General features: G+C 42.7%; 1 protein-coding gene across 1 annotated transcript in view; it reads right to left on the minus strand.

Annotated features, from left to right (window-relative positions):
• Itprid1 (ITPR interacting domain containing 1) overlaps window positions 1-13,261 on the minus strand; it is a 118,552-nt gene that overhangs the window by 85,113 nt on the left and 20,178 nt on the right. Inside the window, exons 3-4 of the mRNA XM_005360799.3 lie at window positions 12,011-12,059; window positions 11,604-11,647 (exon numbers count right to left, since the gene is read on the minus strand). Coding sequence (XP_005360856.2) covers window positions 11,604-11,647; window positions 12,011-12,059 — 93 coding nt within the window. The remainder of the gene's footprint in view (window positions 1-11,603; window positions 11,648-12,010; window positions 12,060-13,261) is intronic.

Here is a 13,261-nt window from a genome sequence, read left to right on the forward strand (position 1 = left end):
ACTTCAAAGAAGTTTTCAACATCCTAAGCCACCAGGAAAATGCAAATCAAAATGACTTTGAGGTTCCATCTTACACCTGTCAAAATGGCTAAGATGAAAAACACAAATGACAGCCCCCATGCTGGTGGGGATGTAGAGCAAGGGGAACGCTCCTCCTCTGTTAGTGGAAGTGCAAACTTGTACAACCACTTTCGAAATCAATATGGTAGCGCCTCAGAAATACCACTATACCACTCTTGGGCTTATAACCAAAGGACAGTACATCTTACCAGAAGGATGTAGGGACCTAAATGTCTCTCAGTTGAAGAATGGATAAAGAAAATGTGGGATGTTTACACAGTGGATTCTTACTCAGGTGTTAAAAAAAATGGTATCATGAAAGCCACAGGCAAATGAATGGCAATAGGAAAGATCATCCTGAGTGAGGTAACCCAGACCCAGAAAGACAAACAAGGTATGTGCTCACTTATAGGTGCACAATGGCTGTTAAGTAAAAAATAATCATGCTAAAATCCACAGACCCAGGAGGTTAAGTAACAAAGAGAGCTCAAAGGAGTACAAATGGATCTCCATGGGAAAGGGAAATAGAACAGATTTTGTGTGTGGGTAGGGTATGGATAGAAATGGGAACAGGAGGGAACAGGCAGAGGGGGGAGGGGGAAGAGTACTGGGAGAGACGACTAGAACTGGAATGCATTTGGGAGGCTGCGTAGAAACCCAGTGCAGTAGAAACTCCCTGGAATGTACAAAACTGACCCAAGCAATGCCTCCTAATAATGGGGGATATGAAGTCCAAATTGGCCATCCTCTATAACCAGGCACGATCCCAGTAGTGGGACTGGGGCATCAACTCAGCTATAAAGCCTTCGACTTACAATCTGCCCTTTCTGCAAGATATGCTGGTGTAATGGTAGAGCATAACTTGGGGGAGTGGCCAACCAATGACTAGTCCAGCCTGAGATCTAAGTCAAAGAGCGAAGCCATGCCTGTACTGCATGGATGCCAGGAACTACAGGCAGGACAGCCCAGAGAGCCAGGAAAGACCCAAACATGACTAGAAAAAAAGTCAATGAACTGATTCCTAATGACATTCTGCTATACTCATAGATCAGTGCCCAGCCCGGTTGTCATCAGAGAAGCATCATTCAGCAATAGATGCAGAGATCCACAGATAAACACTAGGGAACCTGGCAGAAGAGTGGGAGGAAAGATTATAGGAGCCAGAGGATTTGAGGGCACCATGAGATCATGGCCCACAGAATCACTTAAGCAGGGCACGTAGGGGCTCACAGGGACTGAAGCAACAAACACAAGCCCTGTATGGGTCTGAACTAGCTCCTCTGCATATTCCCTCTCCATTGTGTTGCTTGGTGTTCTTGTGGGAATTCCAAAAGTTGAGGGTGTGTCTCTGACTCTTTTGCCTATATTTGGGACCCCTTTCCTCCTACTGGGTTGCCTCATTGTTCCTTGATTTGAGAGCTTATGCCTAGTCTTATTGTAACTTGCTAGGCCGTAGTAGGTGGGTATCCCAGGCAGTCCTGCTCTTTTGTTTCTAAACTATGGGGAGAGATGGGGAGAAATGGAGGAAGAAGAAACTGCAGATAGGGCATCATATATGAGAGAGAGAGAGAAAAAAGAGTACTCATATGTTATTTTTATTATTACTGCTGTTGCTTTTAAGACAGGGTCTCCCTGTATACTCCAGGTTAGACTTGGAGTCAGGTTACTCTTACCTCACAGACTTTCCAGTGCTGGGACTCCAGGTACACAGTGTCGTACTTGTTTAAGGAATGAATGTGCATACTTAAAAGAAGATTTTTAAAGGCTTAGTTATCCTGCTACCCCTGCTAAGTGATCTAGAAAGAAAAAGACTACATGAATATCATTGAAATGTGAGTATAGAGATGATTTTGCTTGCTTGTTTGTTTGCTTGTTTGTTTATTTGTTGCAAGGTCTCACTATGTAGCACTGGCTGTCCTGGAACTTACTGTATAGATAGGGATGGACTCAAACTCATAGAAACCCATCCAAGTCTCCCTCCCAAGTCCTAGGGTTATAGGTATGTGCTACGATGCACACCTTAAATAGAGGACTTTTATGCAAGCCAAGCATGCACTAATACCCTATAAAGAGTCAGTGAGAGGAACAATACGTAGAATGTACAGCAAACCAAGAGTAAGGTAGGTTGGCAAATAAAAATCTATTTGAAAGGACATGACACAGCCTGACACTAGGTGTGGGTCCTGCCCATTCTCTCAGCCCTATTCCCATGACAGTCCTCACCAATCAATCACATCCGTTATTCACTGAGCCTAGACAGACTTTCTGAGTCTTTATCTGGTGGATTTTCACGTGAGGTGAACGACATTTGTTATAAAGTTAATGGGTAACTTTTTAAGGAAACTAATATTTGATCTTAGGAAATCATCTAAAATTCATCATTGCAGAGTATTGTAGGGAATGTGATATTGCATTTAGCTGTTCTTTTGCTATGCCGAGACACCCCAGTGAGCTGGAGTTTGTAAACAGTCATCTGCTTGATACTGATCCCTCACCTGGATAGGCATTAATCCACAGAGGCACATGCACTCACGGCACCCAACTCAGTCTTGGACCATCTCAAGATCGCAACATAACAGACAGTCAAGTGACATGTCACATGAAAGAAAGCTGATTTACCACCTTATTAATCACATCATAAAACAAACACAGCACAAATTCTCAGCAATTTCGTGAAGATGTGATGTCAGGGTAAGTTAAGTGACAAGCTGCTGCCAAATGGAAGGTAAAATGAATTCTGTTTAACATTTTAAGCAAACTTCTGTATGTTTTCCTTCCCTCTTTCTACCAGGACACCCTCCGTTATGACTTCTCAAGCCACTGAAAGAATGTCTGTGCACTCCTGGGCCAGCTTGTTAGGGGAACTCTGGATTCTTTCTGTGCAACTCTCCCCATGGAAGAGCTCTGTGGTTCTGGGGCGTTTTGTGTGCTTTGTCCTGTGGCTGGTCCTGTGCGGCCTTGGCCTTTTCTAGTTGTCTGTTGTGGGTTTCCTAGAACACGTGAATGAATGCGTATCCAGGCAGGGACTTGGAACTGTGGCCACAGTGAATTGCTCAAACTGTCAGAGAGCAAATGATCCATTTTCTGATATTGATGAGAAGAATTAACTTGGTCTTGCTACATTTTAAAACACCATAGCCCCTCAGAAAATTCAGTCACCCAGAAAACTCTGCTTACTAGACTCTGGATCCTTGTGCCCTGGACTTCAGGAAATTTCAGTGGCTACACAGCCCTAGCAGCCACACTCCAGAGAACACAGCCCTCTACCTGACTCTGTAGTTAGGAGCAAGCTGGTTGCCAGGATACAAAGGGCAGCCAGCAGGGGAAAAAGAAGTTGCTGAAGGTAGCATATGTTCTATGGAATGTGATGTGAGCCAGGCTTGCTCACAGTGGGGGATCGTGTGGTCTCCTGGTACACATGGAAACCTTACACCATCAGCGCCGGTGTGGGGGAGGAGCTTCCCTATCTTCCAGCACTCAGCCACATCCTTCGAAGCTTAGAATTGTTACCAACTGCATCCTTCGAAGCTTAGCATCAGCAACAGTAGGAGATGGCTGCTCTATCACCTCAATCCCATCATCATGGACACACACACAGAGCTACTGAGGGCTTTCCTGGACTCCTGAGACTTTTCTGGATAGTTCCGGGAATGACACAGAAATCTAGCTCAGCCACTGCATTCAGATATGAAACCCTCTGCTGTCAAGCTGAGAGTCGGAAGAAAACCCACCCCCAGGGCCCTGATATGACTTCTAAAGATAAGCCTGATTTTTAAAAGTTATGAAATTATTATAATTAATTAGTCTCACTGGTTGATTTTCTATTCTACCTTCCCAGTCTCCCTCAGTCCTGGGAAGCCAAGTGCTGGTTTCACAGTGTTTCTGATGTCTTGAATCTGCAGAAGCAACAGCTGGCCCTCTAGCGGGTAGACCCAGTCATGGAGAGTCTTTCAGAAGGCCATGTGAAACCGTTATTCCCATCCCCACTTTTCTGACTCCTATGGTAAGTTTCCTGGAGGCCAAGGTTGGGCTTGTCAAAGTCCAGGCATCTCTGGCCTGTTTCCAAGATGAAGGAGAGACGCACGCTAGTGGCCCACAGTGTGCCAGGACTCACAGGGATTGGAATTCCAAGACTTTCCTTAAAACTTGGAAGAGAGAGCAGAACAGGCCCAGGTGTCTTCGGGGTAGCAATCTGTTGAAGGCAGCCTACACTCCAATTTTCTAGTCTCTATGCCGCCTGCTTCATTAAGTGACTATCTGCCCAACTCCTTCAAGCATTTGCTGCCTCTGATCAGAGCAAGAATCTAAAGCACAGGGAACATCATAACAGGAGGGGAAAGTTTCCCCTGTTACCCCAGACGTCCTGAAACTTCTGTAGGCATCAGGCTTAAGGCTGTGTATGCAGGAGGCAGACCTGGTGAACACACCTGCAGCTATGATGTAAGGCAGCGCCCTGCTAGCTGGGCACCTTCGGGCCCACACTCCATCTCTTTCTGGCTTTGATTCTTCCTGTACCATTTCCCCCAGCCAGGATCCCTTCTTAGATTTTTTATGCTGGTTGAAATCATTTGGAGAAGGTGAAGCAAAGGTCAGCACATTCCTATTGCCCACAAGTTTCCTAAGCGCTGGTTTCAGGGGGACGCTCAAGTGAGAACAAAAGTCCCCGCTCTGTTGCTTTCATTCCCTTCCGTGGTTAAAATTCCCATTCTGCTTCCTTCTAGATATAATCTCCAGCCACCCTCCCTACTGTTAGGTGGACTTGTGCCATCTGAAGCAGCAGATACCGCACTTAACCCTGCCCAGTGTATTACTGGAGAAGATGCAGTCAGATATGCAGAAGGCACTAATTAGCACCTTTGTTGGCTTAGAATGCATTTTTTATTTTGGTTTTCCTAAGCATTTCTGACTGATTCATGGAAGACATTTGGTTCTTTGGAATATCGTCCAATAGACTAATCAAATTACAGTTCTGCGGTGCTCTAAAGAATAGCATTCTGCAGCTTTCGGCAAATTTAACTCCTGCCTGGCCAGGACACTTTGTCGCGGTAATCCACAGTATGTTTGTCTGATTTGGCAAATTATTAATCCATATTCCTACCCCAAACAGTCTCTTACATATTAGCTGACACTCATGTTCAAAATCTTACAGCTAATTGGAATTATTTTCTCTCTCCTGACCGTACGTGCTGTTTATTTTCTGAGTGGCACGTGCTTCTTCATGTTCCAGAGGTGACACCATTGCAAGCCCTTGCCATCTTAAGCCTGAGTCTGTAATCATCTATGCTTCTGGTGTAACTGCCTCTCCCACAGCCAGGAGAGTATCAGAACCTCACTTCTGTTTCCTCTTTGATGTAATGTCATAGGCTGCACCAAATAGAGATGCTCACCCAAAACTGTTCATGACTGTCTTCTTTTTTTTCCATTTTTTATTATTTATTTATTTATTAAAGATTTCTGTCTCTTCCCTGCCACCGCCTCCCATTTCCCTCCCCCTCCCCTGATCAAGTCCCCCTCCCTCGTCAGCCCAAAGAGCAATCAGGGTTCCCTGACCTGTGGGAAGTCCAAGGACCACCCACCTCCATCCAGGTCTAGTAAGGTGAGCATCCAAACTGCCTAGGCTCCCACAAAGCCAGTATGTGCAGTAGGATCAAAAACCCATTGCCAATGTTCTTGAGTTCTCAGTAGTCCTCATTGTCCGCTATGTTCAACGAGTCCGGTTTTATCCCAGAAGTGAAGACTGTCTTCTAAGCAAAGACATGACATTCAAATCTGACTGCTCCCAGACCTCAGTTACAATTGCCCATGCCTTGGAAACCAGGCCTTAGATGTCATTGTTGTGCCATCCCCACCCTGAGACTGTCTATGATTCCTCCTTCCTGGAACTTCTGAAATTTATCTTCTGAGTACATTTTATTTAAAATAAAAATGTCTTCTCCCTGAATGTATGAACCACTTCTTCAGACTGATTGCTTTCCAAATTCTGTCCTGCGTACATTTAGCTTCCTTTAATTTCTTTGTCTTTATCCAAAGTCTAATTACTTCAATCACATTAAGTGTTTTTGTTTTTCTTGATTTTCCATTTACTAGGTGAGTCTTCTGAGAACTTTCTAAACTGATGGCATCATCTTTGATGATTTTACTCAGACCCTTTTTAGATTAGAGATGATCCGAAGCCTGGTGAGGACTTCCCTTTCGTCAAGGTGGAGGATCAGGTCTCTAATGATCTGAGCCGGTATAAGCCAAGGGCCATGTGGGTGGGATCTAGAACAGGTCTAAAAGTTGTTCACAAGACAAAGTGCATCTTCATGCAGAATCCAGAAGGAGGCTCTCAAAGAATAGGAAACTTAGGAAGTCCTCAGAGAATGACAAGAGGCCATCTGAACAAGACTTTAGTGTAGGAGACATTAGATGAAGAAAGATTAAGAAGCAGGAGGAGCTAAGACTCCAGGGTTTCATTGTGAGGTTAGCCTAGACTATGCTCAAATGACCATGATTGAGAAACAGTAGCATTCTTGAGAGCAAGAGTTGACATGTGTGTTCCTCCCCAGAGCAGGGTATCTTCAGCATCTACTCTCAACCCCTCTCATCTGGTGTGGCGGTTTGAATAAGAGTCCCCCACATACTGTATCATATCTGAAATGTTTAGTCACCAGGGAGTGGCATCATTTGAAATGATTAGAAGGATAAGGAGCTGTGGCCTTGTTAGAGGAACTTTGTCACTGGGGATGGGCTTTGAGGTTTCAAATCCCATGCCAGGCCCAATTTCTCTCTCTGCCTACCGATCAGGACGTAAAACTCTCAGCTACTTCTCCAGCATGATTCCTGCCTTCCTGCCACCATGCTCCCCACCATTATGATGATGGATTAACCTCTGAAACTCTATTCAAGACCCCAATTAAATTCTCTCTTTTATAAGAGTTACCTTGGTCATGGTATCTCTTCACAGCAATAGAACAATGACTAAGACAGCTGGGTACACAACCAAACATTTATCCATTAATAAATCATAAAGAAGTTTAATTTAAGACAATTCTTTCCTATAATAATATATCATTTTTAAAATTGAATAAAATTTGCATACTAATGAGATTGATTTGATAATATGTATAGAACTAAACTTTTTCTGAACTATTTGCTACAGTGTATAATTATAGAGTTTCAGTGTTTTGAGGAGCTTAATGACACTCTGATTTAATAAATATCAATGCTGAGAACATTCCTTGCATAAATACACAGTACAAAATGGCAGAAGCATGTTTAGAGCCATTTCAGAAATTGTGGGAAATTCTGTCCTATTTTCAAGACAAAATTCGTTGAATAGTTCTTTTTTAAACCCAAGTCAGCAAGTCAAACATCAGTTTTTAAGATCAAATGTTCCAATCAAACATATCCAAAGATAAATTATCTGATACTTATACACTGAGGAAAGATTGTAGGAAAATGTTGAAAGTTTTACATTCCGTAATTAAATTGTTATGTTTCTGTAAAGACAGAAACCTTTCTATGTGCAGTAATTCCCTGCACTTCATGACTCACAATGGTGCCATAGCATTCTAGGGTGATCTAGGCAGCATTCATCGGCCTTGCATCATGAGCTTGGTGCGTGTGAGAACCCAGGGGAAGTCATGTGACCCGAATCTGGTTGAGTGCTGCCACAGCACTTTGGATTCCTACATATTTGATTTGGAATTAAGTTTTGGTCATTATTCAGGAAATTTTAACTGTTGCCAGATTTTTGGTGACACCCACAGCTACATGACCCCATGTGAAGTAGCAGCCACTGTTTAAGAAGCGGTGAGCAACATTCTTATCCCAGCATGCTTTCTCTTCATGGGCTTTAAGGGGCTTCGGCTCGATTTACTCTGATCCTTTCTTATGACACGAAGCACCATGCTTGCAATTGGTTTTCTAATTTCTTATGATTTAAAAGATCCCTTCGAGAAATAAACAAATTTACTCCTCTGGGGACCAGTCTAAGGATTGGCAGGTACCTAAAATCCTAGGGTTCTGGAGAAAGAGGAATAGAGTTCAAGACCAGTTTGAGCCATTGACAACAAGCCCCTGCCTTAAAAGAACATAGTCTAGCACAGAACTAGGTTTTATGCTGCTTGCTTAGTACCCAGAAGACCTTGTGTTTGGTTTCTAGTACTAGAAAAATAGAAAAATGGGAATATTGTAGATTGTGAGTGAATTAACAGTCCACTAAGTAGTAACTGTCACTAGATACATCTTTCCTAAAAACCGATTTCCTGACACGGGAAATTGCTCTGACCTTTTCACTCACAAAGATGGTTGGGTATGTCCACCATGTCACTTGTGTTACTCTACCTGTCAAGCCTTTGTCAATCCTGAGTGTCTCACCTTTACATTGTAATGACCACGTATTTTCCCAGTCAGGTGGTAGAGACATTCAATGTGCCCTCGGGTGGTAGCGATGAATTTGTCACACACTGACGCTGTTTACAGTTTCAGTATGGACTGTGAGGTCATCCGTCTGGGAAGATGGATCTTATGGGCATGGCCTTCAGTACTGTGTTCTCAAAGAGATTCTGATGTCTGGTTATGGTGTGGGCAGAACTGTGAAGTGCCAATAAGCCCACACAGTCAAGATGTACACTTAGAGACCAGTAAGGGGAGATTGTCTGGACTCAGCAGTGGGAATTTTTAGAAAGGGAATAGAGAAAGAAACCAAATGAGAAAGAAACTGAATGCTGCCTGAGTCCTGTTTGTAAATCCCTACCTGCTGACTTAAAGTGCTCTGGGGAGACATAAAGGAAGTCACGTGGTTTTGAGTTACAAGGCTGTGGTATTTGTGAGCAAATGGGGCAGACGGTGAAAGGGTATCATTCACGGGGTCTATATCAGTTGGGATGTAAGTGGAAAGGGCAGCTGCCCAGCCTTCTGTAATTATTAAAATTAATATGGAAAGAGGGGACAAGGGAGCATATCCAGTCTAGTTAGAAGGAGAACTTTGTGTGTTAAGCCACTGTCTCTGTGGTAAGTAGGAATATAATGTGATGTCACTGTATATCCTGTCAGGGTTTTCTGAGTTTTAACCTCATCATTTCTCAGTAGCATTTTTTTTTGTTTTTTGTTTGTTTGTTTTTTCTTCTGTTTTGTTTTTTTGAGATAGGGTTTCTCTTTGTAGCTTTGGCTTAGGTGCCTATCCTGGAATTCTCTTTGTAGACCAGGTTGACCTTGAACTCATAGAGTTCCACCTGCCTCTGCCTCTTGAGTGCTAGTATTACAGGTGTGAGCCACCACCACCTGGCTGGGCAGCAGCTTCTTTTCTTCCTCCACTGCAATCCATTTTTCTTTTTCCGCATGTCCCAGTGTGGCTCTGGACTTCCCAAAGGTCTGAGCATCTTTATGCACATACAGACGGGCTCATGGGAGGTTCCAAGTCCATCTTTATGGCTGCATCTACCCTTCTGAGACCCAAAATCGTGGCGTTTGACAACTCAGACCCATCACCTGCAACACAAGAATGAGACCAGCTCTGTTCCCACATGGCTTACTCAGTTCAAAATATGATCAGTGAGAAGGACCGTGGAAAGCAGAAGGCTCAACTCACAGGTAGGAAGCTCTTCTGTTGTTAAAAGCCGTGCTGACAATGAAGGGGTTGCCTAATAGAAGCTGTGCCCCTCTGATCTCAGGACTACACAGAGACCCTGCTTTCCTCATGTCTATGCCTTTGTAGTTCATCAGCTTGGCTTTGATGAGACCAGGCCATGAATTACATTTTCCAGGAAGTGAATTATTTAATGCAGTATGACTGAAGGCTTCTCCACCTGTCATGAGCAAGAGTCAAAGACAGGTCTATGCTGTAAGATGCACCTACCTATGTTGTCATCTCTTGCTTGAGTCAGAATTAATATGGATAGAGAGGTTGTCATATTTAATTTATTGGAAAAATGTTCAGAAATTTTGACATCATAGAAGCTTTATGTTAAAAATAAAGCATTTTAAATGAAATGTGATCGAACTGCCTTCTAAATCTTTGTGTTGCTATGCATAGGTTAGTGTTCTCCTTATCTGTCTTCAGAGAAGTGTCTGTTACAGCCAACAGCAGCAAGCTCAGAAACATCCAACGAGTCAGTGTGGAGAGAAAAGAGAAGCTTAATGCTTAGCACCAAGAAGGTGATCCACAGCGTTCTCTCTGAGGCTTGGGGTCTATCTAGGAAGAAGGATGGGAAGAGTGGAAGGCCAGAGTGTGGTGAGGTACGCTGTAAAAAGACTTCTCTTAGAATGATATGGCCTTGTCTTCAGTGAACCTCCTGTTGATATTTTATCATGGAAGAGGAAAGAGCTCATGAGGTCTCACTCTCCCTGAAAGACTGTTGAAACATAATGGACTTAGGAAAGGGTGTCACTTTCTTCTGTCATGCAGTCACTGATTGGTTGGATATGATCCAGTAAACAACTTTTCACCCATGCTCATGTGAACAACCCTAATTAAACTCAGTAGAGACACACATGGCGTACAAATAGGAGGGACCTTTCTGGGAACAAAAGGGAAATGACGAGAGGAGAGACTATGCACAACAGGAAGTAACAGGAGGTGACGGTGACTAAAATTCATTACATGCATGATGAAACCGTTAAAGAACAAAAAATAAATTTAAAATATAAAGCAAGCAAATATAGTTTTAGTTCAATCTTTTAAAGTAAAATGCCCTATTTTAAATTGCTTGGCAGGTAGTAGTCAATCTTAATTGAAGACACGGCAGAGGATGTGGAAGCAAGGTAAAACTTGCTGTAAGACCAAAGATTTCTCTCTAATCATTCTATTCCTAGTTGGCATCATATTTGGATGTGTTCTCCAGGCATTTGCTCAATCCCAGAATGCTATTTGCTTTAACACCTATGATCTAGTCTTGGTGTCAATGTCATTTTCATGGCTAGTCACAGATATCATCTGGTCATCTGAGAGAAACTTATGAGACAAGCACATTTTATAATGGAGGAATCTTAGAGCCCATGAAGTCTGGTATTTTCATTCAATGAAGATGGAATCCATGAAACCTGTACTCATTATTTTAATAACATTATATCAAATCCTAGGGAGACAGTCTGATACATTTCTGTCTCAGAAATATTTGTGCTGTTTGGTTTAGGATTTAGTCATTTGTTAATCTCTAGGACAAATCTATGATTAGAGAAGAGAGGGAAATACAATTTTGATACCAAAATACCAGAGAGGAAATAGGTTTAGAAATAAAACTATAGTATATTATGAATAATTAAGAAATTTTGTTATTATAATTACATTATTGAAAATGTCTGCGTAGCCCCTGAGCATTTCCTGCTGCCATCTGAGTGTTTGATGGCAGAAAGGATACAGTTTCAGCCCACTCCCTGCTGCTGGGGACATGGCTGTGCTTTCTGAGTCCTGCTCTTAGAAAATCAAATGAGAAGAACAGCTTATTTCTGAAAGCCTCTTCTATGCCTACCTTGAGGAAGGCCTATTAGCAGGGGTGTTTTTCACACAAATGCTACCTCAGTTCTACAAAGAGCAGCTGCTCTGGGTTTTCTTGCCTTACCAGAATGGTTGATGGCTTGCTGGAAGTTTTCATTTACAGAGACACTATAAAAGAAGCAAAAGAATAGTGAGCCCAAACAAATTATTACCAAGTTGCTTTTGTAATTAAACGTAACAGAAAATCAGACTTAGATTTTCATTGAGAGGACCTGTGAAACCGGAGGCACAGACCGCTCCAAATAGCATTCTTTCTACTTTTGCACTTCTAAACCGACATGCAGCTTTTGCAGTACTATAGTAATCCTTCAAGTACCCAGTTAATATGAAAATCCAGACTTCTCCCACCCTGGTAATCTCTGGCTGGCAGCCCATCCCAGGGAGGGTTAACCCACATTATTTCCATGGAACTTTGCAAGAGAAATGTATAAGGCACACACACAGGCTAACGTGAAATAAAGCAGCACTTACAAGTATCCAGAGTCCAGCCACTGCTGGATGCTTTCCTGCTTGGAATTTTCTGTAAAGGCAAAAGAAACATATCTGTTAGTCAAAGCAAACCCGCGACAGTGACCCATTCTCTCATTGGCCACACTCAGCAGCTCTGTTTCCTACATAGTCAGTCACGTGTTCATGCAAGCATATTCATTTTTCTCCCTAAAGGCACAACCTCCTGTTTTCCATAATCAGCCTCTTCCAAAAATGGATGTAAACTTGCCAAAAGACTATAACTTAAGAAAAAAGGAACAAAATGTTAAGGATTAGCTAAATGAATCAATGAAGGTGAGAGATGTCAGAATGGCTGTAAAATCACCTGGTGTGAATTCAATGGGTAGAAAAGCGTATGGGACTTTTGTTTCTCTCTTGTTGCTTCTAAATCACCACGGAACCGCTCCTTATTAAATCCCAACATTTACCTAAGGCAGCTAGCCAGCAATGTTTATTTGCAAGGAGTTCTCTGCCAGGTTAGAAACCAGATTTGCATTCATTCCAGGGACAAATTGCAGTAGACTCCCAGGATTTCCAAAGGCAACCTTGCTAGAAAGGCATAGCCTTTTCAGGTAGATCTTTAGTGCCAGCTCAAAAATAGGTAATGAGAAAGGAAAGATGAAGGGAGCTGTTCCTGAGAGACAATTGCCCCAGCTCCTGTTGGCTACCACCTGACCCTGGGCTCAGTCTGACTTTGTCCATAAAATATTTGAATGATGCTCACATAGGGTATCAGGTGAACCAGAACAGATAGCCAGTAATCCTGGGAGATTCTGGGTAGTGTTCATTTGTGGTACCATGGATGGATAGAATGTGAATGCTTTCTTATTTATTTTTGTACATTATTAAAATGACCATCAGTGCCTCATGCAAAACCCCCAAAATCATGCAATAAAATTGTTTTCTGAAACAGTTCATTCATTTGGAGCTGGGGAGATGGGTTGCAGGTCAAGTGCTTTTTGAGCAAACATAAGGAGCTGCATTTGGATACCCTAGCCCCCACAAAAGAGACATGGCTGCCCTAGTAGGATGCAGATCCCTTGAGCGCTCTGGCAGCCTATCCAGCTGAATTGTACTGCTCCAGGTTCAATGAGAGACCACCTCTTTATCTTCCTGTCTCCCTTACATGCATGTGGTGCAAAGAAGAAGAAGAAGAAGAAGAAGAAGAAGAAGAAGAAGAAGAAGAAGAAGAAGAAGAAGAAGAAGAAGAAGAAGAAGAAGAAGAAGAAGAGA

The sequence above is a fragment of the Microtus ochrogaster genome, linkage group LG3 (genome assembly GCF_000317375.1).
Source record: "Microtus ochrogaster isolate Prairie Vole_2 linkage group LG3, MicOch1.0, whole genome shotgun sequence".
Taxonomy (NCBI): Eukaryota; Metazoa; Chordata; class Mammalia; order Rodentia; family Cricetidae; genus Microtus; species Microtus ochrogaster.